General features: G+C 37.8%; 1 protein-coding gene across 9 annotated transcripts in view; it reads left to right on the top strand.

Annotated features, from left to right (window-relative positions):
- The window catches only part of PIAS2 (protein inhibitor of activated STAT 2), a 95,763-nt gene continuing 68,778 nt past the window's right edge, over window positions 1-26,985 (top strand). For 3 of the 9 annotated variants that reach the window (XM_053902663.1, XM_053902669.1, XM_053902671.1), the window contains exons 1-2: window positions 1-183; window positions 25,362-25,409. In XM_053902663.1, the coding sequence (XP_053758638.1) occupies window positions 160-183; window positions 25,362-25,409 (72 nt within the window). In that variant the 5' untranslated portion in view covers window positions 1-159. Of the gene's footprint in view, window positions 184-12,646; window positions 12,736-14,870; window positions 14,980-25,361; window positions 25,410-26,985 lie in introns of all 9 variants that reach the window. The other 6 variants (XM_053902668.1, XM_053902666.1, XM_053902667.1 and 3 more) reach the window with 6 other exon arrangements.

Here is a 26,985-nt window from a genome sequence, read left to right as displayed (position 1 = left end):
CGGCGGCAGCGGCGGCGGCGGCAGCGGCCGCGGCGTCTTCAGCGGCGCCCAGTGCAGGATGGTGCTGGAGGCGGCGGCGGCGGCCGTGGTGGCGGCGGCGTCGTTGGCGGCAGCGGGAGGGGGTGCTGTGGCGGCAGCGGCGCCCGCGGGTGGTGTAAAATGGCGGATTTCGAGGAGTTGAGGGTAAGCGGGGGCGCGGGAGTGGAGAGCGGAGGCCGCGGGGGAGGGGAGGGGAGGCGGGGAAGCCGCAGCGTCGCCGGCCGCCACCTCCTTGTTTCGCGGGGACCGGTTGGCGGAGCCGCTAGCCCGGCCCGAGTCCGAGCGGGCGCGGGCGGGGGAGGGGAGGGGAGCGAGGCGGCCGAGGACGCCCGGGCCGCGCGGGGGCGGCGGACCCTGGGCCCCGGCCAGCGGTCGGTGGGTCCGGCCGGGGGTCCGCACACCTGGCGCGGGGCGGGGGCCGCCGTCGGGAGGGGCTCGTTGGGGACCCTCCTGCCTCGTTTGAGGGCTGAGGTGGGAAGCGGGATTTGCTTTTCCACCTTTACGGGGTGTACGTGTGCGTGGCGATTCAGAAGTCTCCACGTTACTCACTTGGTGGGAGACTGTTTTCTGAAACGTGAAGTTGCGTTTAGGAATCCTCTCTTGTGGCTGATGCTACTGTTTAGTGAGATCTGTCACGAGAAAGGCCCCTTCCACCTACCAGTGCTTCCTCTTGGAGAGAAGCGTGGTCTTTGGGGGAGCATTGCCTTTAATAATCGACCTTAAACCTTGAATATTTTCTTAGTGCGGTGGTAGAACACCCGCAAAGGCCGTGTTGTCAGGAGGTTTGTGAACTCGTTTTGCTCTTGAGGGAAAACATTTTTTCTTCGTAGCCTTAAAACAAGGTCACAACTTTATTGTTGATATCTTTGTATAGTAGAGGTTTGAAAATGGGTGTGCTGGGGATGGAACGGAAAAGATAGCTTTCTCCGGGCTGCTAACCTTCAGAGTCCTCAACTGAAACAAAACTGTGGTAAACGAACAGAATTTATGTTTTACGGATCCCTGAATTATTGGCGACGTAAATGGATTACTTAAGGACGAAAACCCTGATTTAAAAAAAAAAGTCAAAGTAGGGATGAATGTGAACTTGAAATTAACTGCAATCTTTTTGCGTCACAGAGGTAGGATATCAGGGTTACTTTTTTGGAATAGAAAGGAAGAGGAATCCGATAAAAGATTCAGTTTTGTATGTTTATTGTTTTTTCGACGAGAGATGGAGTCGGGGAAAGATGTTGGCTGCTTACCTGGCTGATACAGTGGACATCAGCAAAAGAACGGATTGGTGATTCCGATCTAAAGGGAGAGTGTGTTATAGTTTGCAAAATACCTGCCATTTTCCCGTCTTTTGTTTCAAAAAGAATTGCTTAATTCCTAGTGAAAAGTGCATTAATGCATTTTATGCCCCATGTTAGTTTATGCAGAGAACCTTAACAGTAGGTTAAGGGGTGTTCGTATTTGTAAGTGTAAGGGTTTTTGTGTCCAGAGCCCCAGCTGTGGAGCTTTTAACACCTGTGGAGCTTTTGAAACAGCCAGGCCTGAGCCTCAGCTATGTAAATTAATACGTTAGGTTTAGGATTGGTTGAGAAAACTGAAATTGAGGCTATTTTTTTTTTTTTTTAACCTGCAGTATCCTCTTAATTTTTGCATAGTAGTATATGCATACAACTTATCCTCTTCTAAGGTTTTTGTTGATGAAAATCTTTCCAAGACTTGTGTTAGACTTTTATCAATGTTGTTGGTCAATCTTAATAAAAAGAGGAGGATTTATTTACCGGTAGAGGGCACAAAGGGCAGTCAGTGCTGAGGTTCTAAGTGGAACTGCAAAGTGGTTGGCCACCAAGCAAGCTTTTTTTCTCTTTGGGTCTACCTTTCCCTTCTTCCTTTTCTCTTCCCCTACCTCCTTTCCCCCTTTGGCCCTCTCCTTCTTCCCCCTCCCTCATCTTCTCCTCCACAATTTGTTTTGTGGGTCAGCTGCATCATCTCTTTCTGTAAACCAGCTGTCTTTGCTTCTCCCTGCACTTGATGGAAGATGGCCCCTCTTGCACAGTTCACATCAGGTGCCCAACAGAGACTGACTGGGGAGAGTTTTCAGAGGAGGGGAAGGTGTGCAGATAGATGCTGGAAGAGTTATCAATCCCAGTCTTTGCCTTAGTTGCTCAGCAGCACCCTCTACATTTAAAGGTGCACTGTCCCTCTCTGTGCCCTGCCCCCCCCCCCCCCCCCCATTTCAAACAGTGATGATGATAATGATAATGGCAGGTATCCATTGTCATATAGTGGCTATTACATGCCTGGCTGTGGTCTCAGCACTTCATATACTTGTTTAATTCACAGGACAGTTGTAACAGAATTGTTAGAAGAAATTGTCAGAAGAACTTGAGACAGATTGAATAACCTGACACAGCTTGAGCTGGAAGACCTGAGGTTTTTAACCTCAGATGTGTGGCTTTAGAGTCTATCTTGTGTGCAGTTTCCTGCAGGTCCACCTGGTGCTGCTAGCCATCATCCTGCAATCTGTGAGCTAAACTGAATGATAAATAGCCAATGCCCTTCTTGTGTGACATATAATACTGGAGGGGAAATAGGACAGCTGACTGAAAATCTAATAGAAAGGAAAAGGGGAAGAAACATGTAGGGCATTCTAAATGGTCTCTGCTTCAGAATATATTCTGAGGATCAGAGAGATAGTCAAGTAAATTAAAGGACCAGGAAAAATAGCCAGCATTAGTTTGTTGGTTAACTTGGCAGTAGAAAAAATAGCCGACCTGGATGTCACATATTTGGCTGCTAATTCTGCTGCTGAAGGGATTTCCATTATCTTTAGCCATCATCATTCAGGGCTACTCCCTAGGGGCATGTATAACCAGAGCAGGTCACTCTGGCTCTGCTGCCCTCTCCTGTACTGGAGGTCAGGAATGCTGGGAAAGGTCATCCTCACTGTTCTTTAGTGACTCCTGTGCTTTTGCTTTGTAAGCTTAGGGTGGGATGTGGGATATTTGATGAGGCAACGTCTGTGGAACCTTAAGAGGCTGCCAGAGGATCTTAGTTTTTGAGACTGCTGTGTAAGCCAATACCAGAGTTCTTGTCCGGTCATAGCAGAATATGGCAGTCCTGTGCTTTGCTGCTTTCATTTTAATAGAATACCAGCACACCTTTCTTCTAGTTCTTCTGAGAGAGAGGGTCTGACTGGCTGAGCTTAGGTGAGCATCCACCTGTGTTCTAATCATCTATGGCCAGAAGGTTAGAGTCCTATTATGCAGACCTGACTCATGAGATTATCTTGATGGATTGGGGGAAAGGAAAGAGCAAGTTCTCAGTATGGAAATTGTGGGCTGAGTAGTCAAGGATGATTGTAATGTGTCATGTATTTGAAACTTTCAAGGTGCTAGAAAAGAAATTATTCAATCCACTGGTTGCCCGTTTATAGCATTTATGTTGGTAGAAGTTTGTGAATTTACTAGTTAGCTAGTTATGAAAAAACCTGGGACAAGCTCATAAGATCTGATGGCCTGGACCTCTCTTATTGCCACCTTCCTTTCCCTCCACAATAGTCTGTAGCAGAGCTAAGCACAGAGGCAGAAAAGTGGGGGTCCTGAAGTCCCTCATTCTTTCAACCAGAGTGGCTTTTTTTGTAATCCTTGTCTTTCTCTTCGAGTTGCGTAATTGTATACTGTGGGCTGCGGGTGCAGTCTTTTGGCAGTCTTTCTTAAAAAGGTTCCTGCTAGGGGTACCTGGGTGGCTCTCTAAGTGTGCAACTCTTGGTTTTGGCTCAGGTCATGATCTCACGGATCGTGGGTTTGAGCCCCGTATCGGGCTCATGCTGACAGCAGAGAGCCTGCTTGGGATTCTGTCTCCCTCTCTCTCTACCCCTCCCCTGCTCAAGTGCACACAGTCTCTCTCTAAATAAGTAAGTAAGCAAATACATAAACATTAAAAAAAAAAAGGTTCCTGCTACTTTAACCTCGTTAGTCCACTCTCCTTACTTCTCACCACCCGAGTGTGGGGATGGAGGGGGATCTATTGCAGTAATTTTTTTTTAAGTCTCTTTTTCCTGTATTCCTCATCCTCATCCTTTTTGTGCATTGAGTTTATTATCTCTGTGTGTGTTCGAACGACAGTGAGTGTGTGTGCAAAGTCTTGGTGTGTATTTGGGCAAGTGAAAGTGAGTGATCATAACTTTCTTGACAGATACTGGTAAACCAGATGCAGAAGATCGTTTATGCTGAGTCTTAAGTACTTCTAGAACAGCGATTTTTTACCTAGAAAGCTTGAGGATTTGTTTGGTTCTTTACACCTAGGAAGACTTGCCATTCTGGTAGCTTCAGATGCTTTTGGGATGTAGAGGGAGCATCAGAAGTGAATTGGGGATTTGAGGTTAGAGTTCTTCATCTTTCATAATACCCCCCAACTAATGGGCAAGAAAATAGACTAATATATATGACAGATGTAACAGAATCTACTGTATGATTCAAAGCCATCATTGGACACAACTAAAATTTCAAAGATGACTTCACTTGAGATCTTGTCTATGAAAGCAAATTCAAACCTCAATATTTAACTTAAATAGATAATTTTTAATAGTAAGCCAAGATATTCTTAGCTATAGTAGATATTTTTGCATTGGTTTGGTCCTTAGGTCCGTCCCCTCCCTCTAGTAAACATGAATAGCTTTTCTGATAAAGCTGGCACTTTTCTAAGTATAATAGTGTCCAAATGTTTCTCTTTTCTCAGCATTTTGCCTTTGTTTTTCTGGATTGCATCTTAGCTAGTTTATTTTTAAATTTTCTTATTGAGATATAATTGACATACTATAAAATTCAGCCTTTAAAAAAATGTTTATTTTTGAGAGAAATTTGGGGCTGAGATAAATTGAGAATTATATCTCAATATACATATTGTATATGTATACAATATACATATAATGTACATGTACAATACCTATACAATATGTATATTGAGATATAATTCACATGCCGTAAAGTTCAGCCTTTAAAAAAAAAATGTTTATTTTTGAGAGAGAAAGGGGAGGGGGCCGTCAGCACAGAGCCCGGCATGGAGCTTGAACTCACAAATTGTGAGATCATGACCTGAACTGAAATCAAGAGTTGGATGCTTAACTGACTGAGCCACCCAGGCACCCCTAAAACTAAGCCTTTTAAAGTAGTTTTGGTCTATTCACAAAGTTGTGCAAGCATCACCACCGTAATTCCAGAACATTTTTATCACCCCAAAAGAAACCCCATACTCATTAGCAGTCACTTCCTGTTCCTTCTTTTGCCCAGCCCTCAGATTCCGGTAATCTTTCTGTCTCTATGGATTTGTCTGTTTTAGACATTTCATAGAAATAGATTCATACAAATGGCTTTTTGTGTCTGGCTTCTTTCATTTAACATAACCTTTCAAGATTCATGTGGTAGCATGTATCAGTGCTTCATTCCTTTTTTATGGGTGAGTAATAGTCCATTGTATGGAATATACCACATTTTGTTTATTCATTCATGAATTTATGTACATTTGGGTGATGTCCACTCTTTGGCTACTATGAACATGGCTAGTATGAACATGTATATAAGTTTTGTATGGACATACATTTTCAGTTATTTTGGGTAGTTATATAGGAGGGGCCTTATTGGGTACATGTGGTGACTCAGTTTAAGTGTTTGAGGAACTGCCAAACTTTCACTACGTCATTTTACATTCCTGCTAGTAGTTATGAGTTCTGATTTCTCCATATCCTCACCCACACGGGTGTAAAGTGGGCTCTCATTGTGATTTTGATTTGCTTTTCCCTGGTGACTAAGATGTTGGGCATCTTTTCATGTGCTTATTGGCCATTTGCATGTTTTCTTTGGAGAAATGTCTATTCAAACCTTTTGCCCATTTTTATTTTTTTATTTTATTTATTATTATTGTTTTTTAATGTTTATTTATTTTTGAGAGAGAGACAGAGCACAAGCGGAGAGGGGCAGAGAGAGAGAGAGAGGGAGACACAGAATTCGAAGCAGGCTCCAAGCTCTGAGCTGTCAGCACAGAGCCCAGCCCCATGAGGGGCTCGAACTCATGAACCATGAGATCATGACCTGAGCCGAAGTCGGACATCCAACTGACTGAGCCACCCAGGTGCCCCAAACCTTTTGCCCACTTATAAATTGGGTTTTTGTTTTTTAAGTTCAACTTCTTTTTAAGAAAAAAAAAATTTTTTTTTAACGTTTATTTATTTTTGAGACAGAGAGACAGAGCATGAACAGGGGAGGGGCAGAGAGGGAGACACAGAATCTGAAACAGGCTCCAGGCTCTGAGCCGTCAGCACAGAGTCCGATGCGGGGCTCAAACTCACGGACTGTGAGATCATGACCTGAGCCGAAGTCTGCTTCGGCTGCTTAACCGACCAAGCCACCCAGGCGCCCCAAGTTCAACTTCTTTATATAGTCTAGATACATGTTTTTTTTTTTTTTAATCAGATACATGGTTTGCAAGTATTTTAGTCCTTTTTATGGACTGTCATTTAACTTTCTGCATAATGTACTTTGAAATACAATAGTTTTTACATTTTGACAAAGTTTAATTTATCACTCTTTTCTTGCTTTTAATTTTGATAAGAAGACATTGCCTGATCCAATATCATAAAGATTTATGTTTGTTTTCATGTAAGAGTTTGTATTTATAGTTTTAGTTTTTACATTTAGGTTGTTGATCCATTTTGAGTTCATTTTTGTTTATGGGGTGAGGTAGGATTCAAACTTCTTTTGCATGTGGATATCTAATTGCCCAGCATTATTTGTTGAGTTTAAGAAATTGCACAGTGGAAATAAAAGTGATGTGTGGAATCATTTGGTATCATAGTCCAAACTATTCTTTATGAATGTTTACTTTGAATCCTCTGGTAATGTGACTTTTTTCCTAGACTTTATTGGAAGACTGGTTTGACACAAGAATTTTTGTGACTTTGCAGAGAACAGTATAAGCCTAACCTAGCCATTCATAGTGCTCCATTTGATTATTCATGCAGGTCAATAAAAGCAGTTCTTGATAATGTTGCCAGACAGTTGTTTTCTTTTCTTTCTCTTGCTCTCTTTCTCTCACCCTCCCTCCCTTCCTTTTTGGTATTAGCTTTGGGATGCATAGCTCTTGACTGTATGACCGTGGCCAAGTTATTTCACTTTTTCTTTAACCTGGAAGGTGGTTTTAATAATAATTTTTTTAAGTTTATTTATTTATTTTGAGAGAGCGTGCGAGCTTGAGCTTGGGAGAGGTAGAGAGAGGGGAAGGGAAAGAATCCCAAGCAGGCTCCATGTCGTCAGCATGGAGCCTGATGTGGGGTTTGAACTCATGAACCGTGAGATCATGACGTGAGCTGAAATCCAGAATCAGACTCTTAACTGACTGAGCTACCTTGGTTTTAATAATAGTTTTTATTCTTTGCTCCGTTCCTCATTTTTCCCCCCCCAAATGAAAGCAATTGTATTGGTCTCTCTGACATATTTCACTTAGCATAATACTCTGTAGCTCCATCGGTGTCATTGCAAATGACAAGATTTCATTTTTTATGGCTAAGTAATATTCTTGTGTGTGTGTGTGTGTGTGTGTGTGTGTGTGTGTGTGTGTGTGTGGCCAGCCACATCTTTAACCATTCCTGTATTGATGGATACTTGGGCTTTTTTGTAATTTGTTATTGTAGATAATAATATTGCTGTAAACAATGGGGTGCTTATATCCCTTTGAATTGGTATTTCATATTCTTTGGGTAAAAATCTAGTGATGGGATTGCTGGATCAGGGTAGTTCTATTTTTAACTTTTTGAGGATCCTCCATACTGTTTCCCAGAGTGGTTGCACCAGTTTGCATTCCCAGCAACAGTGCAGGGAGGTCCATTCCCCTTTTGCCACATCCTTACTAACACTTGTTTCTTGTGTCATTGATTTCAGCCATTCTGGCAGGTGTGAGGTAATATCTCGTTGTAGTTTTGATTTGCATTTCTTGATGATGAGTGATGTTGAGGATCTTTTCATGTGTCTGTTGGCTATCTGTATTTTCTTCTACCAATTACATTTTTTTTTTAAAGGAGATCTGTTTTATTCCTCTTTGCATACATCAGTGTATGAAGGTGGCTATCTCCTGACTCCATACATCTCTGACACAGAAATGCCCCCTCACATATGCCCAGTTATTCACCCCTCTTCAGTCTGGGAGAATTGGCAATTAATGGGTGGGACAGAAGGTTTACATCTCAGGAAGGTGTTTTTTGTTTTTTGGAGACATTTTTGTGGGAAGTTTTGGGTCAGGGGGAAAGATAAGACCCAAGAATGGGTATTCCATCCTCCATGTTCTTGGGGAAATCCAAATCCCAAAGGTTTTCTGAAGAAAGGCATCTCTCAGCAACCCAGGAAGGGAAAGAGCTCAGACCTACTGCCTCCATGTAAGTCTGAGACAGAAGAGGGGGTTAAGTGGCAGAGATTACAGACCCAAGGCAGAGGAGTGAAATGCTTGTGGGGGAGCGAAGGGGACAGAGCCCGAGAGGCCCAAGTTGTAAATCCCACCCCCTCCCCAGTTTTGAGCAAAAACTCTTTTTTGTTTCTAATTCTCATGTTAATTTTACTTTTTATTTTATTTTATTTTTTTACATTTATTTATTTTTGAGAGACAGAGCACAAGTCGGGGAGGGGCAAAGAGAGGAGACACAGAATCCGAAGCAGGCTCCAGGCTCTGAGCTGTCAGCACAGAACCCGATGCGGGGCTTGAACTCACAAACTGTGAGATCATGACCTGAGCCGAAGTCAGACACTTAACCGACTGAGTCACCCAGGCGCCCCTAATTATTACTTTTCATAATAGTTAAACTTCTGTTTCTTGACTGATCAGTTTTAGACAACATCTTTTCAGTTCCCAGTTCACTTCCCTTTGTTTCTCCTACCTCCACCCTTTGTCTGCTTCTAACCTTCATTTTCTGTTGCATTGTCAAGATTTATAGCTTTTATATTATAACTTTTCTAAGCTTTTCTGTGCTTATATAGGAAGATTGTAGAAATTGAGTACTGATGACCAGCCTTTGTAATATGTATCCTGATAGAAATATTAGTCACTGTAAAACCAAGTAATGTGGAGCTATAGAAGAGCTTGTGTTACTAAACCTGTGCTCCTTTAAGGAGAAATGTAATAAAGTCCTGCTTGGGTGAGGAGAGCTTATGGAAATTATTTTTTAAATTTAATATTATAATGTGTTCTTATATGTAACCATTCAGCTTTTCTTGAAGGTAGGCTTTCTGGAGCTCTCAACCGTCCTTTTCTTATTTGGGCAGCTTGCTGTCTAGTTCTGCTGTACAGCTGTCATCCTGGGCTTACATTGTACTCCTGGATTAGGTCTGTTGCTTGAATCCCGTGTCTTTTTTAAATTCCTTTTTTAATATTACTGGAATGTAATCATGAATAGTTGTTTTAGTAAGGACACGTGATGAACAGTCTTAATTTCTTCAGTATCCGAAAAATGACTTGCCTTTGTTCCTGATTGGAAGTTTAGATGTAGAACTATAAATTGGTAGTATGGTTTTTCCTTACAGATTTTGAAAGCTTTACTCTAGGAATTTAAAACATCCAATGTTGCTAATATAGGTCCAGTTACAAATCCGATGGTTATCCTTTTGTAGTCATCTTGTTTAAAATCTTTATGGTGATATTTTTATCTTTCGTATTTTGTGAAATATGTCTGGTTGTAAGCCTTTTTTTCGTTCTTGGGGGAGTAACTTTTCAGTTCTAAGACTCACCAGGTCTGGGGACTGTCTTCTATTTCTTTGATAATTTCTTTCCCTCCTTTTCTGTTTTCTGTGAGACTCTTGATGGGTGAATGTTGGACTTCTAGATTGATGTTTGTTTATCTGAAGGTTTCCTTGGTTTTGTTTTTGAACTCTTCTATAGAATTTATTTCAGTGATCGTATTTCTAGTTTATAGAATCTTTTATTTTCTTTCTCTTCTTTCTTTCTTTCTTTCTTTCTTTCTTTCTTTCTTTCTTTCTTTCTTTCTTTCTTTCAGTGGCAACTTGTCTTCTTTTTATGGGGAAAAATGCCTTGAACTGAGGATGCTAGTTGCTTTAAAAAGGTCTCTTGAGACAATTCTCTTATTGTAATCGTGGTTTGTGTATTTGGGTACACCATGCTACCCTTTTTTATTTCTTAAATGTTTAAGTTATTTCATAAATACAAAAGATTATTTATAACAGGTAAAGGTACAGGTAAATAAACATGAATATAGCCATCATGTGAGTTAAGAAAATAGTTCATTAGGTCAGCAGGGTGCCCTTTCCTGGTTTAATCCATGATAACATGATATCATGTTATTTTATAGGTATATAAAATCATGTTATATCTATGTAAGTTTTTATGTGCTTAAACATTTTATACAAATGGAATAATACTGTATTTGGGGTTTTTTATTTATCATTGTTTTTAATTTTCTACTGTATGAATGCCTCTTTATCCATTCTCTTGTTGGAAGTTTGTGTAGTTTCCATTTTTTTCCTATTACAGTCTCTCACGTTCCTTATCTACACTTTGGAAATCCAAAAAGTTTTGAAAATGCAAAAAAGAAAAATTCTATAAACTTACCCTGCACTGATGTGACACTGTTTGGGAATTTAGTGATCTTATTTAGTATAAATATTTGTATATTTCACCATACAAATTCTAGGAGTCGAATTGCTGGGATTTAAGGGTGTATGTATCTTCAAATACTGGATGATGCTAGATTGTTTTCTAAAGATTGTGTCAATATTTGCTCTCTCCATCAATGCAGAAGTTTTCATTGCTTAGCTTTCTTGCTAACACTTAACTTTTATCAAATTGAAAGTTTTTGCCAATGAGTATAAAATTTCACTTGTTGGATTTTAATGTTTTCCTTTGGTAAGAAGGTGAGCATCTTTTATTATGCTTATTACCATTTTCTTAACTCTTCGGAGATTCTAATTGCCTATTCTGTGTCTTTTGCCTGTGTTTGTACTAGCATAAATTTTTTTTTTTTTTTTTTTTTTTTTTTTTTTTTTACTAATTTGTAATAGTTCTACAATCGGGTCTGTCTGAGCTTTCTGGATTCTGATCTCTTAGTCTGTGCCAACAGAACCATCAAATTGTCTTAATTTCTCTTAACTCTGTAACAACTTCCACAAAAACTTCTGTTGCTCTAGGGCATTCATATAGAAAATACATAGATCGTGAGAGTACAGCTGAATGATTTTTTTTTTCAATATAACCATCTGTAGATGAAGAAATTGAACATTACCAGTACCCTAGAGACTCCTCTTGAGTTCCCTCCCAATGACTAACCTCTGCCTCCTGAAAGATACTACTAGCTTGACGTCAGTCTTAGATTAGTTTTGTCTATTTTTTGAGCCTTATATAAATGGAATTGTATGATGTATATATTGTTTGCGTCTGACTTTTTTCTCAATTTTGTTTACAAGACTCATTTGTAGGTAGTTGTAGTTTGTTCATTCCTTTCCACTAGCAAAATACAGGTTCCAGTTGTTCCATGTTCTTTCTTGTCTACTCTTTTAGTTTTAGACATTTTGGTGAATGCTTGGTGATTTTAATTTGCATTCTCCTAATGAGTAATGATTTTAAGCCCTTTTTAATATATTTATTGCCCATTTGGCAGTCTTTATTAACTTGACCTGCCAGATTTTTTGCCCATTTTTGGGCCATCTATCTTTTTCATACTGATTTGTAGGAGTTCATCATATATCCCAGATATCAGCTTTTGCAGGTTTATATTTTGTTAGTAATCTTCTCGATTCCCCAGCCCTATAAGTCTATTCAAAGATCTTGACTTCTCAACCTATCCATTGCCCTTTCCCCATTGGCAAATATTTCTAGGCGAAAAGAGGCATCAAATGTTGGACTCTATTTTCTAGACTTTCCTTCTTTCCACAGTGTTGGCCTCTCACGTCCTTGCTGACTTGATAGTGCTTCATGCCTTCAAATGGATGTTTTTCATATTATATTCCGTTTTTAAATTTTCACAGAGAGGGTTGGTCTCAAACTGTTTACCCATCATTGAGGAATAAGAAGTAGGTCAGTTCCTCCTCCCTTGTCGTTCTTGAGGGAACTTCTTGGCTGTTTGATCCTCTGTATAATTTTAAAATCATTTTTTTTAAGTTATGTAGACGCATACAAACATGCACAATCTGTTGGGATTTTGATGAGAAATGCACTGAATCTGTAAGCCAGTTTGGAGAGAATGAAATTTTCTTAACCATGAACATTGTGATCTTCATTTATTTAGGTCTTTTACAATATCTTTCATAAAGTTTTGTAATTTTCTTCCATTAAGCTATTGCAAATATTTTGTTAGATTTATTTTTAGGTGCTTTATTTTTTTGTATCAAATCATAAATTATGTCTTTTCATAATTTTCTACCTTGCTGGTGTATAGAAGCACAATTTGACTTTGTGTAACAACCTTGCTATACTCCTAAATGTGATAAATTATCTGTAGAATTCTTTTGGATTTTCTGTGTAGACAGACCTATCTGTGAATAATGACCTCTTTGTTTCCTCCTTTCCAATTCTTATGCTTTTTTTTTTTCTTTCTTTCTTTTTCTTGTCTTAATGTGCTGGCTAGGATCTCCAGTACAATGTTGAATAGAAGCGGTGATGGGGGCATCCTGATCTTGTTCCTGATTTTAAAGGGAATGCTTTCAAAGTTTCACAGTTAAGTATGATGCTTGCTGTAGGTTTATTGTAGATAATCTTTTCAGGTTAAGGATGTTCATTTCTATTACTAGCTTGCTAAAGGAAAAAAAAGTGTTGAATGGATGTTGAATTTTATCAAAAGCCTTCTCTGCATTTTTTGAGATGTTTCTCTTTTATAACCTGTTAACATGGTGAAATACATATAATTTCAAGTATAAAGTCAACCTTGATTTGTTTCCTTTTTCATTATTGGACTCAAATTGAAGATAGTGAATTTAAGTTTTTTCTGATAATTAGTAATATTGACTTATAATTAAAAAAATACATTTTTCTTCTTGTGGAAGAATTTATTTAAGATTAGAATGATCTGTTTAAGTGTTTGGTAGACTCCCTGGTAAAATTGTTACTGGTGTTTTCTTTGTGGGACACTTCTTAACCACTGATTCAGTTGCTTTGGTTATAGGATTGTTCATATTTTCAGTTTTCAAGCCAGTTTTGGTAGGTTATACTTTTATAGGAAGTTGTCCATTTTATTCACATTCTTGAATTTATGGTATTAAGTTGTTAATCTCTAATTTTGTAGAGTCTGTAGTTAATGTCCCTTTTATCTTTTTTTCTTTTAATGCCTTTAAAAAAAAAACTTCTTAAAAAAGAATCAAATTCCTATTTTTTTTGTTTTTGTTTCTGTTTTTTAATGCTCTTCATTGTATCCTTCCCCCATTCGTTAATTTCTGCTCTTTGTTTCCTTAAACTTCTTTTGGGTTTATTTCTATTCTTTTTCTAATTTCTTAAGTTGTATGCCTTTTTAATTTTCAGGCTTTTAACATAGGTCTTTATTGCTTTGCCTGCATCACACATGTTTTGATGTGCAATAATTTCATTATTTCTCACTTGTACTTTTCAATTTTCCACTTTGAATTCTTTAGTTTATGAGTTATTTAAAGGTTTTATTTCTAAACACATGGGAGTTTCTTTAGTTGTTGATTTGTAATTGTGTTGGGTTAGGAAGCATGATCTATATGCTACTAATCCTTTGAAATCTCATAAGACCGTGGTCAGTTTTTATTTTTGTTTGTACATGGAAGAGAATTTGTATTTTGCAGTAGTAAGCACAGTTTTATACATGTCTGGTAGTCAGGCTTGTTAATTCTGTTCAAATCTTCTGTATGTTTTTAGAGAGCCGAAGTATGTTAATCTTTTAGCAGAATGTTTTTTTCCCCCCAGTTTTTTTCTTGTAGTTCTACTAGTTTTTAAAATATATTTGTTACTAGTACATGGAAGTTTAAGTGTGTATTTTCCTGTTGAGTTGGAATATTTATTCTATGTGGTGACTATGTCTATGAATGCTTTTTATATGACATACTACTGTTTTGTATTATACTATTTTCTTCTGGTCAGCTCACTTTTTCTGATTTTTAAAATTCTCCCTCCTATATTTTTGTTTTGTTCTTTTGTTTTAGTTTTCTCTCTTGTGAATATCATGCTATTGAATTAAAAAAATTAATCTGCTCTGGTAGTCTTGGTCTTTGTAATTTTTAATTAAACTTTTTATGAAGATAATAGTTTGCTCACAGTTAAGAAATAGTACAGAGACATTTCATGTAGTCTATACCTAGTTTCCCATAGTGGTAACATCTTGCAAAACCATATCAATATCACAAGGATATTGACATTGACACAATCAAGATATGGACCATTTCCATCACTATAAGGATTCCTCAGTATTGTCATTTTTATCACCACACCCACTTTCTTCCCATTCCCTTAATATCTCGGACCCACTCATCTGTTCTTCATATCTATGGTTTTATCTTTTCTAAGAGTGTTATATACATGGAATCATACAGTATGTCACCTTTGGGTTTGTTTTTTGTTGCTTTGTTTTTGTTTTCATTCAGCATCATTCTCTGGAGATTCATACGTGTTGTTATATGTATTAATAGGTTTGGATTTGTTTAACCATTTACCTGTTGAAAGACATCCGTGTTTAGAGTTTTGGGCTGTTACAAATAAAAGTACCTTAAGATTTTGCAAAAGTTTTTTTGTAAACATAAGTTTTCATTTCTCTGGGATAAATATCCGGGAGTGCAGTTCCTGGGTTGTATGGTTATTGTATATATAGTTTTTTAAGAACTTGCCAAACTGTTTTCCAGAGTGGCTGTACCATTTTACATCCCTACCAGCAATGTATGGAGTGATCCAGTTTCTCAGCATCCTCGCCAGCATTTGGTGTTATCACTGTTTTTCATTTTAGTCATTCTGGTATGTATCTAGTGATCCTTCCGTGAGGTTTTAATATGCATTCCCCTGGTGGCTATAATGATACTGAACATATTTTCATGTGCTTATTTTTTATCTGTATATCCTTATTGATGAAATGTCTCTTCATGCCCTTTGCTCTTTTTTAAATTGGATTTTTTTTCTGTTGAGTTTTGACAGTTCTAGATATATTCTAGATACCAGTCCTTTGTTAGATAATGTGGTTTGCAAATACTGTTGCCAAGCCTGTTGACTGTCTTTTCATCTTTTTAACAGGGTCTTGCAGAGCACAGGTTTTTAATTTTAATGAAGTCCAATGTATCATTTTTTCTTTTGTGGATTTTGCTTTGAATGTCAAGTCTGAGAACTCTTTGCCTAGCCCTAGCTCTTGAAGATTTTCTTCTGTATAGCTTTATTCTAACATTTAAGTCCATGATTCGTTTGGAGTTAATTTTTGTATGAAATGTAAGACGTAGTGGGATGCATAATTTGCTTCAGCACCATTCGTTGAAAGGCAGTCTTTCCTCCACTGAGTTACTTTTGCATCTTTGTCAAAACCTCTTTGGGCATATTTGTGTAGGTCTGTTTCTGGGTTCTCTGTTCTGTTCAATAGACCTATGTGTTACTTCTGCTAATAACACATAGTCTTGATTACAGAGCTACGTTGTGAAATGAAATAGACTGATTTCTATTTTTTTAAAATTGTTTAAGTTCTTCTAGTTTCTTTGTCTTTCCAGAAAAATTTTAGAATAGTCTTGTCTATATAAAGAAGTCTTGGTGGGCTTTGGGCAGAAACTGTGTTAAATCTGTGTCAGTTTAGGAAAAATTGATGTAGTTCCTTTGTTGAATCTTAAAAGCCATGGAGAATCCATTCATTTAGATTTTCTTGGACCTCTTTCATTAGCATTTTGTAGTTTTCAGTATATAATTCCTGTGTATGTTTTACTTTTAAACATGCATTTTCATTTTTTGGGGAGTGATTATGGATAGTGTCATGTTTTTAACTTGTGTTTTTACCTGTTCTTTGTTAGTATATAGAGATGTGATTGGTTATTTGTGTGTTGGTCTTGTCTCCTGTGACCTTGTTGAAGTCAGTTATTGGTTTTAAGAGTTGTTTTATAGAGTCTTAAGGGATTTGCAAATACAGGCAATTAAAATTTTTTTTTTCTTTCCAAACTATATGCCATTTATTTCCTCTTCTTGTCTTTTCCCTTATCCAGAACTTACAGCACTGTGTTGATTAACAGAGTGAGAATTGGTATTCTTGCTTAATTTCCAATTTTGGGGTGATGTGTTCAGTCTTTTCCCGTAAAGCGTAATGTTAGCTCTAGATATGTTGTAGGTAATTTCTATCAAGTTGAGGATGTTCTGTATTCCTTTTTTTCTGAGAATTTTTGTTGTGAGTGGGTGTTGAATTTATTAAATTCATTTTCTGCATTGACTGTTTTGATCATATGGTTTTCTTCTTTTAGCTATTAATAAGGTATACTGCATTGATTTCAAACATTGAACTAGCCTTGTATCCCTGGAATAAGCTTCACTTGGTCGTGGTATATAATTTTTTTGTATATTACAAAATTCTGTTTGGTAACATTTTGTTAAATATTTTAACATCCATAGTTGTGATGGATATTGGTTTGTAGTTTTATTTTTATACTACTTTTGTCTGGTTTTGCCATCAGGGTAATACTAGATTTATAAAATGAATTTAGAAGTATTCTCTCATCTTCTATTTTCTGGAAGAAATTATATCAAATTAGTGTTAATTCTTTTTTTTTTTTTTTAAGTTTGTTACTTTGAGAGAGAAACAGAGAGAGAGAGCGCATGCATGGGCAGGGCAAGAGCAAAGGGAAAGAGACAGACAGACTCCCAAGCAGGCTCCATGCTGTCAGCACAGAGCCTGATGCAGAGCTTGAACTCACAAACCGTGAGATCAAGACCTGAGCTGAAACCAAGAGTCGGACACTTAACCTACTGAGCCACTCAGACACCCCAATATTAGTTCTCCTTTAAGTGTTGGATAGAATTCTCCAGTAAAACCATTTAGCCCTGATCATTTCTTTTTTGGAAGTTTTAAAATTATGAATTAAATTTCCTGAGTAGTTGGTGGGGTATTAAAATTATCTATTTCATATTGGGTGAGTTGGGTAGTTTGTAGTTTTCAAGGGATTAGTCCTTTTTTTTTTAAAATATTTTTAAAAGTTTATTTATTTTTGAGAAAGAGAGTGCAAGTGAGGGAGGGGCAGAGAGAGATTGAGACGCAGAATCCGAAGCAGGCTCCAGGCTTTAGGCTCTGAGCTGTCAGCACCGAGCCTGACATGGGAGCCTGACACAGGGTGAGATCATGACCTGAGCAGAAGTTGGATGCTCAACCTACTGAGCCACCAAGGCGCCCCAAGTCCTTTTCATATAAATTGCCAAATTCCTGTGTATAGAGTTGTTCTTAGTATTCTTGTACTATCTTTTTGATGTCTGTGGTTTCTGTAGTGATATCTCCTAATCTTGCTGTTTTAATTGGAAAGTTTATTTCATTTTTATTTTTTGGGATTATTGATGTATTTATATTGTATTTGTATTTACTCCTTTATTCTGTGCTATCCATTTTTTGTGTGTTTTGTCTCCCCATCTGTTTTCTTGCCACCTTTTGGGCTGATATTTTCCTGCCCTCTTTCTCATGTTTCCTGCCATTTGCTTTCTTACGTACTCTTAGAGTTTTCTTAATTTTCTTTTGAAATTTTAATACGTGTAAGTCTAAAACTATCCCATTTTAATCTACAGAATACTTCAACCTGCTCTCCACTCTACCAACCTACACACATGCCATTGTTGCCTGGCAGTTTTGTTCTGTCATTTCTTAACCTCACAAATTTGATACTGTAATTTTATATAGTAAATATATGTTTAAGCTAATCGCCTCGTTCCTGGGTTTGTCATTTTCTTTGCTTATCATTCTGCTACCTTAGATTCCTCTGGTTCAGCAGTGATGAGCTTTTTACTTTCCCTTCCCTGTGTTAGACATGCTTTCTTCCTCAAAGGCTTTTGCACCTGTTGTGGCCTATGCTTTGGAATGCTTTTCCTTATATACCCATTGGGTGCCTTGTTACTCCTTCAGTTACTTATTCAATTACCTTCTGAATGAGACCTTCCCTCTTTAAAATTGCACATCCTTTACCTTTTCATTATATTTCCTTTTTTCCATTATTTTTGTTCTTTGTATTCATCACCACCTGCCATATTATATATTTTGTTTTTTATGATAAGTTTTAATCTGTGAAACCCTTCAACTCATTATTCATTGGAATTTTATTATATTTGTAAAATAAAGTTGAGGATTATTGACATATTTTCAGTATTTACTATTTTTATTTAGTAACATGATATATTCCTTAATTTATTCAAGGGTTCATTTATGTCTTGTTGCTTTTATGCAGCTCTTGCAAAATTTTTAAATTTATTCCTTTGCATTTTATATTTTTGTTACTTAGACTTATCTTTGCATTTTATATTTTTATGTTATTTAGACTTTTTAAAATACTGGTTTTTCTTATCAGTCACTTAAAAATCTATTTGATGTAGAGAAAACTACAAATTTTCTTAACATAGTATTATTAGGTCTTATTTTTCAGTGGATTTCTTTATTTTTCCTTTTTTTAAAAAATTCTTTTAATGTTTGTTTATTTTTGAGAGAGAGAGAGAGAGAGAGAGAGAGAGACATACACACACACACATAGTATGAACAGGGGAGGGGCAGGGAGAGAGGGAGACACAGAATCTGAAGCAGGCTCCAGGCTCTGAGCTGTCAGCACAGAGCCTGATGCAGGACTCAAATCCATGAATTGCAAGATCATGACCTGAGCCAAAGTCGGATGCTTAACCGACTGAACCACTCAGGCGCCCCTTCTTTACATTTACAGTGTAGAAAGTTCTGTCATTTGCAAATGATATATGTTACTTCTTTTATTTTTTTAAATGTTTATTTAGAGAGACAGAGAGGATGAGCGAGTGAGAGACTATGTGCAGGTAGGAAAGGGGCAGAGAAGGAGAGAGAGAGCATCCCAAGCGGGTTCCATGCTTTCAGTGCAGAGCCCAGTGTGGGGCTTGATCTTACAAACCGTGAGGTTATGACCTTAGCCAAAATCAAGAATCAGACATTTAACCAACTGAGCCACCCATGCACCTCTAAATGTTACTACTTTTGTAGTAGACAATTTGTATTGTCTAGATACTTCAGAATAACTTTCGATGAGAAAACTAATCTTTTGTAGGTGTTTATGATATAGTGTTTCATCTTTAAAGGTGATATTTGCTACTGATTTCTGATAGCTAGCCTTTATCATGTTAACAGAGTTTCATTCTGTTTATTGAGAAGTTTTATCAATAATGGATAGATAGGACTTCTTCAAACGCCTTTCTGGCATTAATGCAGATTAATCATATGGCTTTTTTTTTTTTTAACTGACAAATCTTTTTGTATTGTTTTACTTCCTTTATCAATTTTCAGAATAATGAGTTTCTCAACATCCTGTAACAGAGATCAGTGAGCTGTATTTTTTGGTTTTTGGTTTTTTTGTTAAAAAAATTTTGTTTTAATATTTATTTTTTGAGAGACAGAGCATAAGTAAGTGGGGAGCAGACAAAGAGGGAGACACAGAATCTGAAGCAGGTTCCAGGCTCCGAGCTGTGAGCATGGAGCCCAGTTCAGGGCTGGAACCCAGGAACTGTGAGATCGTGACCTGAGCCGAAGTCAGACTGAGCCACCCACGTGCCCCTGGGTTGGTTGGTTTGTTTTTTTTTTAAGTAGGCTTCATGCCCAGTGTGGAGCCCAGTGTGGAGCCCAGTGTGGAGCCCAGTGTGGAGCCCAGTGTGGAGCCCAGTGTGGGGCTTGAATTCATGACTCTGAGATCAAGATCTGAGCTGAGATCAAGAATTGGACGCTGAACAGATTGAGTCCCCAGGTGCCCCAGTTGTGTATATGTGTTTTAAGTATTGTTGTGAACGAATGATTTTTAATGTATTTGATGTGTTTGAATTGATGCGGTTTTTGTTGTCTTCGATGGTCCAGTTGTTGTCTTGGGGCTATTGGATTGTTTTCTGTGTCCTTCTGACAAGATTCCAGTAGTCTCTAATAACTTCTTTGCTTTCTGGTATGATAAAATGTTCTAGGCTCATCTTGTGCATTTTCTACCCCTGGCTTGGAGTTAGCCATTTCTTTAAGGAGCCTGGTTTCCTTTTGTGGGAAATGGTATTTAGATCACAGTCTGTTTTCCGTACCTTCAAACAAACAATGTTTACTTAATTAAATTTGTAATACTTTTAGATTTATGGAAAAATTAGGAAGATTGTGCAGAGAGTTGCTATATACTAGTTTCCTCCATTCAAGCAAACTTTTTACTATAGAAAGATTCTTATATTTACAAGGTTGAGAATTCCCCCTGTACCCAGTACTCAGCTTCAGCAATTATCAACTCAGCTTTTTTCATGTATCCACTCCCCCCAGTGATTTTTTTTCAAGTTTCAGATATTTTTTATTACTTTCTTAATTGAGGTATAATTGACATATAACGTTATATTAGTTTCAGGTGTACAGCATGATTCACTATTTGTATGTATTGCAAATGATTACCACAATAAATCTAGCAAATATACATCCTCTTACAGTTACTAACATTTTTTTCTTAAGTCTTTTTTTTCTTAAGTTTTTTTCTTAAGTTTGTTTATTTTGAGAGAGTCAGAGTGTGCAAGCGGGGGAGGGGCAGAGATAGCAGGGGGCAGAGGATCTGAAGCAGGCTCCATGCTGTCAGCAGAGAGCCTGATGCAGAGCTCAAACCCACGAACCATGAGATCATGACCTGAGCCGAAGTCAGACACTTAACTGACTGAGCCACCCAGGCGCCCAACTAAAAATTTTTTTCTTAGGAGAACTTTTAAGACCTCTCTTAGCAACTTTCAGATATACAATATGTTATTACTAACTATACTCATCGTGCTGAACATTATATCCCCATAACATTTAATTTATAACTGAAAGTTTGTACCTTTTGATCCCTTTCACCCATTTCCTCCCTCCCCCCACCCCAACCAAAACCACCAAACTGTTCTATGAGCTTGGTTTTCTTGTTTTTGTTTTGTTTTTAGGTTCCACATTTGAGATCATATGTTATTTGCCTTTCTCTATATGACTTATTTCACTTGGCATAATGCCCTCAGGGTCTGTCCATGTTTTCGCAAATGGCAAGATTTCATTCTTTTATATGACTGAGTAATATTCCATTGTGTGTGCGTAAGCTGCTATATATATAAAGCTGTGAGGTGTGTGTGTATATATACAGCTTCTTTATTCATTCCGTTTTTGGACACTTAGGTTGTTTCCATATCTTGGCTATTGTAGGTAAATAATGCTGCAACAAACTTGGCAGGGGTGCATATATCTTTTCAAGTTAGTGTTTTCATTTTCTTCAGGTAAATACCTGAATGGAATTCAGTGGAATCGCTGGATCTTGTTACAGTTTTATTTTTAATTTTTTGAGGACCCTCCATGCTGTTTTCCATAGTGGCTGCACCAATTTCCACTGCGGCCAGCAGTGCGCAGCGGTTCCCTCTTCTCCACGTCGTCACCAACGTTTGTTATTTCTTGTCTTTTTTGATAGTAGCCCTTCTGACAGGTGTGGGGGATATCTCATTGCGGTTTTGACTTGCATTTCCCTGATGATGAGTGATGTTGAACGTCGTTTCATGTCCTTGTTGACCATTTTTTTAAATGTCTATTTGAAAAGTGTCTATTCAGATTTTCTGGCCAATTTTTAAAAAGTATTTAAATTCCACTTAGCATACAGTGTAATATTAATTTCAGGTGAATGTATAGGGATTCACCACTTCCATACGACTGGTGCTCATGGCAAGTGCACTCCTTAATCCCCATCACTTATTTTACCCATCCCCCCCCCCCCCCATTTCCTTTCTGGCGACTATCAATTCCCTGTAGTTAAGAGTCTTGGTTTGCAGCTCTATTTTTCCCTTTGCTCATGCTTTGCTTCTTAAATTCCACATGTGACTGAAATCATACGGTATTTGTCTTTCTCTGGCTGACTTCTTTCACTTAGCAGGATACTCTTTAGCTCCATCTATGTCCATGCAAATTTGCTCAATTTTTAATTGGATTTTTTGGGTTCTTTTTATGAGTTCTTTATGTATTTTGGATATTAACCCCTTATTGGATACATGATTCGCAAATATTTTCTTCCATTAACATAGGTTGCCTTTTCATTTTGTCAATGGTTTCCTTTGCTTTGTGGAAGCTTTTTAGTTTGATGTAGTTGCACTTAGTGTTTTTGTTGTTGTTGCTTTTGCTGGTGGTGTCAGATTTAAAATAACATTGCCAAGGCCTGTGTCAAGGAGCTTGCCAGCCATGTTTTCTTCTAGGATTTTTATGGATTCAGGTCTTGTGTTCAAGTCTTCAGTCCATTTTGAGTTCATTTTTGTGTATAGTGTAAGATGTTGGTCCAGTTCGTTCTTTAGCATGTGGCTGTTCAGTTTTCCCATATTGAAAAGGCTGTCCTTTCTCCATTGTATAATCTCGGCTCCTTTGTTACGAATTAATTGACTGTATACGAGTGGGTTTATTTCTGGGCTCTCTATTCTGTTCCATTGATGTATATGTTTTTTCATGCCAGAACCTTACTGTTTTGATTATTTTAGCTTTGTAGCATAGTTTGAAAACAGGGAGCCTGATGCCTTCAGCTTTATTCTATTTTCTCAAGATTGCTTTGACTATTTGCAGTCTTCCCCAAATGATTTTAAAGGAAATCTCATGTATAATCTTATCCATAAATATTTTAATATGCTACTATAAGGATAGAAATCCTCTGAACTAAATAACATACAAGGTTTATGTTAAGCCATTTTTATTTTCCTGGATTAGACTATATTTGGGTACTTTGAGGGCTTTTGTGTCTATACTCAGTGGTAATATTGATGAAAGACTTCGCTGGTCCACATGGGGAAATGAGAAGAAATAGGTGGTATTCTAGGCTCCCTTTTTCATCAGGCTTTTGCTTAAAATTTGGTTGGATGAGTCTGACTCCCTGATGTTTAGAAAACAAAAAATTGCGTATTTAAAAAATTTTGTCTTCAACGGATTTTTTTGTTTGCCTTCTAACATGTATTTAACTTAAAAATTTTTTTTTTAAATCTTTATTTATTTTTGAGAGAGAGAGAGAGAGAGAGAGAGAGAGAAAACACAAGCAGGGGAGGGGCAGACAGACGGAGAATCTGAAGCAGGCTCCAGGCTCTGAGCTGTCAGTACAGAGTCTGCCGTGGGGCTCGAACTCATGGACTGTGAGATCATGACCTGAGCCAAAGTTGGACTCTTAACCGACTGAGCCACCCAGGTGCCCCCCCAAAAAATTTTTAATGTTTATTTACTTTTGAGAGAGAGAGAGAGAAAGCGCGCGCGCGCACGCGTGCGCACACGCCAGTGGGGGAGGGGCGAAGAGCGAGGGAAACAGAATCCTAAGCAGGCTCCAGGCTCTAGGCTCTGAGCTGTCAGCACAGAGTCTGACGCGGGGCTCAAACCCATAAACCATGAAATCATGACCTGAGCCGAAGCCGGAGGCCCAACGATTGAGCCACCCAGGTGCCCCTGTATTTAACTTTTTGACTTATTGTTTTGAACAGCTTTTAAGAAACAGAATTCCATCTTTTCCTTGAAGGCTTGGTAGAAACTATTCATTAAGCTGTTTGGTCCAGGTAGATGCTTTTGGAAGTAGTGGGGGCAAAGATAATAGATCTCTTCTCTAAATCAGGTTGCGTGTGTTTTTCTAGGAAGTAACTTTAAGTTATTAGAATATAGTTGCACGTGCTGTTCTCTTTGTTTAAAGAAATTTGCTTGGTGTTTGTGGTCTTTAATGTTCTTTTTCTCATTCTCAAGACTGTGTTTGTTTTCTTTCCCTTTTTTGGACCTGATGTTAGAGACTTTTCTGCGTTTGCTATATAATTCATGCTTTTTTAATCTTTTAATTCTCTACTCTTTTGAGGGTGTGCGTTACTGTTTCGCTTTTCAAACACTTACTAATTTTAAATTTTGTATTGTATGATAATAGAAGCATTTAGGGAGATGTTCTCCCAAGCTTTGGCTTACTTTATAAATTTTGAAGTGTAGTATTCTCTTTATTTCTTTTATTTTTAAAAAGTTTTTTGCTTTTAAAGTTTATTTTTGAGAGAGGGAAAGACAGCGGGGAGGGACAGAGAGAGAGGGAGAGTTGTATCGCAAGTAGGCTTTACATTCTTGGAGCTTGAACTCACAAACCTTTAGATCATGACCTGAGCCAAAATCAGTAATCAGATACTTCACTGACTGAGCCACCCAGACACCCCTTTATTGTTTCTTTTAATAGTTGATTTTCAGTTTTGATTCCTTCAGCCTAGGAGTTAATTTAATCAATGTGTTGTAAGGAAGAGATCCACATATGTTCTCTCAGGTAAAAGGGATTTAATTATAGGGAAAACATGAATTCACAGGAATACAGTGCTACGAACTAAAGCCTCCTGTGACCTCTGAAATGGATAGGAATTAGAGTATTTTTCTAATTTGTCACATAACTTCTCTTATGGCTTGGCCACTCCTTTGATGAATTGGTATACATCTGGTAGTTTTTCTTTATCCATTCCTACTTATAAAAAAAGATGTAAGCTGTTTTAATATTGTAGTTGGGGAGCACCTGGGTGGCTCAGTTGGTTAAGTGCCTGACTTTGGCTCAGATCATGATCTTTCAGTTTGTGAGGTCGAGGACCACATTGGACTTTCTGTGGTCAGTGCAGAGCCTGCTTTGGATACTCTGTCCTCCTCTCTCTCTGCCCCTCCTCTGCTCGTTCATGTTCTTTCTCTCTCTCAAAAATAAATAAACATTTAAAAAAATATATTGTTGGGATAGACAGTGTTAATAATGTGATTTATCAGCTTCCCACTATAGCTCCTTTCCCTACCGTATATAATAAATACATCCTAGCAGATGGAGGATCTACAAAGTTTGTGTTGATCTTTACCATGGCTTCCAACCTATTAGAATTTCCCCAAATTCTGAACTACTTGTGCAGTTTCTGTCTTATGTTTAAGAGTTGAAAGAGCAGGGGCACCTGGGTGGCTCAGTCAGTTGAGTGTCCGACTCTTGATTTCAACTCGGGTCATGATCTCACAGTTTGTAAGTACAAGCCTCGTGTTGATCTCTGCTCTGGGAGTATGGAGCCTGCTTGGGATTCATTCATTCATTCATTCATTCATTCTCTCTCTCTCTCTCTCTCCCCTCCCTCCCTCCCTCTCCCCCCTTTTCTCTCTGTCCCTCCCCGACCTGCTTGCTCTCTCAAAAAAAATAAACCTAAAAAAAATAAAGTTGAAGAGCAGTCTCAGAAATCTTCTTACTACTCATTGGGTATTGCATGTGAGTATCATGTTTACTTCCTTAATGAGGTGTTTTCTAAATGTAGCACTTTTCAACTTGCCTTCACTCCTATAACTAATGTTCCAATTATATGTCCCAGCTTTAATTTTTAAAATAATTTTGTTACTTTAATTTGATAAATAAGGTTGATTTAAAGTTCCAGTCTTAATTTATATTAGCTTTTCTTTAGAAATCCAGATTGTTTATGTATGTTCTTAAAAATTAGTCATGCCAACATATTTCTAGTTCATAGAATTGCCTTAAAATCAGTTAACAAGTATTTATTGAAATTCTTTTGTGTAGAGCATATAGGAATTGTCACTGAAGTTTTAGAAGACAGACTTTGGGAGGCAGCAGGGTGGACTGGATAAAGTCCACTTGAAAAAAATTACACTAAAAATTATACTAAAGATATAGACATTAGAGGTTGGTGTAGAACAACAGCTGAAATCCGTTCTTGGTAGGATTCGTAGCAGGCCCACCTTACCTGGTGACAGCTGAAATTTGGTTGAAGACTGAGTTAAAAAAAAAAAAAAAATCCCTTTAAGAAGAAATGGGATCCAGCAAGATTTGTCAAGAAAAATACACCCATAGAACTTGACTTAGCTCCATAGAGAAGTATCTTAAGAGCAAATGCTAACCAGAGGAGAGTTTTTGCTGTTGTTTGTTTTTGAATAGAAATAGATGACCAGAGGGATGAAGTGACTTTTCCAGCATCCTGACTTTTGATGCCAGGACTTGACCTACATGCAGTTACTAATTGCTGTTGTGAGGTTTTCCACAGGACACCACTGGCTCAAAGCCGTCCTTTTTCAGCAGTACTTCACCTCTGCAGTATTTTGTGATACAGAGAATGCCCTTTCCTGGTTTCCTTTGCCCTTCCCCAAACCAAGGGATTTTTTTTTTTTTTTTTTTTTTTTTTTTTTGCTTCAGAATTTCCTGATTCCACATTCATGTGCTGCGTTCTTATCTCTTCCTTTTTGTTTATATATTTACAATAGTTAATAGAGCCAATTGCATTAGCATTCTTTGCCAGATAAAGTTACCATTGGAAAATAAATGATATGAGACCTCCCAGAAATTCAGTTTTGAGATCACAGCTTAGGGTGACTTTGTGTTCTTTTTTGTCATTTCTGTAAAACAAGTCTCCTTAAAGACTATCCGAAAATAAGGAGAGAAGCAAAGTAATGAATTCGGAGTTAGCTTTCTTTAGAAAGTATCACAGATATATCTGTATGACTGCCTTTGTTAGTGTTCTCATGATTTAATGTTGCTTACGCTACTGTAATAATATAAGCCAGCTTCAACGGAAGTATTAGGATTGGGGACTTTGGGAAAGGTGCACTGCATTGTTGCTTGGGAAGGCATTTGGCAAAGCTGTCTTGGTCCTTTTCATACGTGAAACCTTGAGTAAACTGTAACTTGACATAGGCCAAGAATGTTCTTGTTTTTCATCATTGTTGTCCATAGCATTGGGGTAAGATAGATAAAATCCTCATTTTAACATATGGAGGAAATGGAAGTGAGTTGAAGTGGAATGGCCATGGTATATGTTGCTGTTAAAGGATGATTTAGG

This window comes from Panthera pardus, unplaced genomic scaffold, assembly GCF_024362965.1.
Source record: "Panthera pardus isolate Hobbes unplaced genomic scaffold, ASM2436296v1 HiC_scaffold_15, whole genome shotgun sequence".
NCBI classification, from domain to species: domain Eukaryota; kingdom Metazoa; phylum Chordata; class Mammalia; order Carnivora; family Felidae; genus Panthera; species Panthera pardus.
Note: the sequence above shows the minus strand (reverse complement) of the source record. Positions and strands in the feature narration are given on the sequence as shown.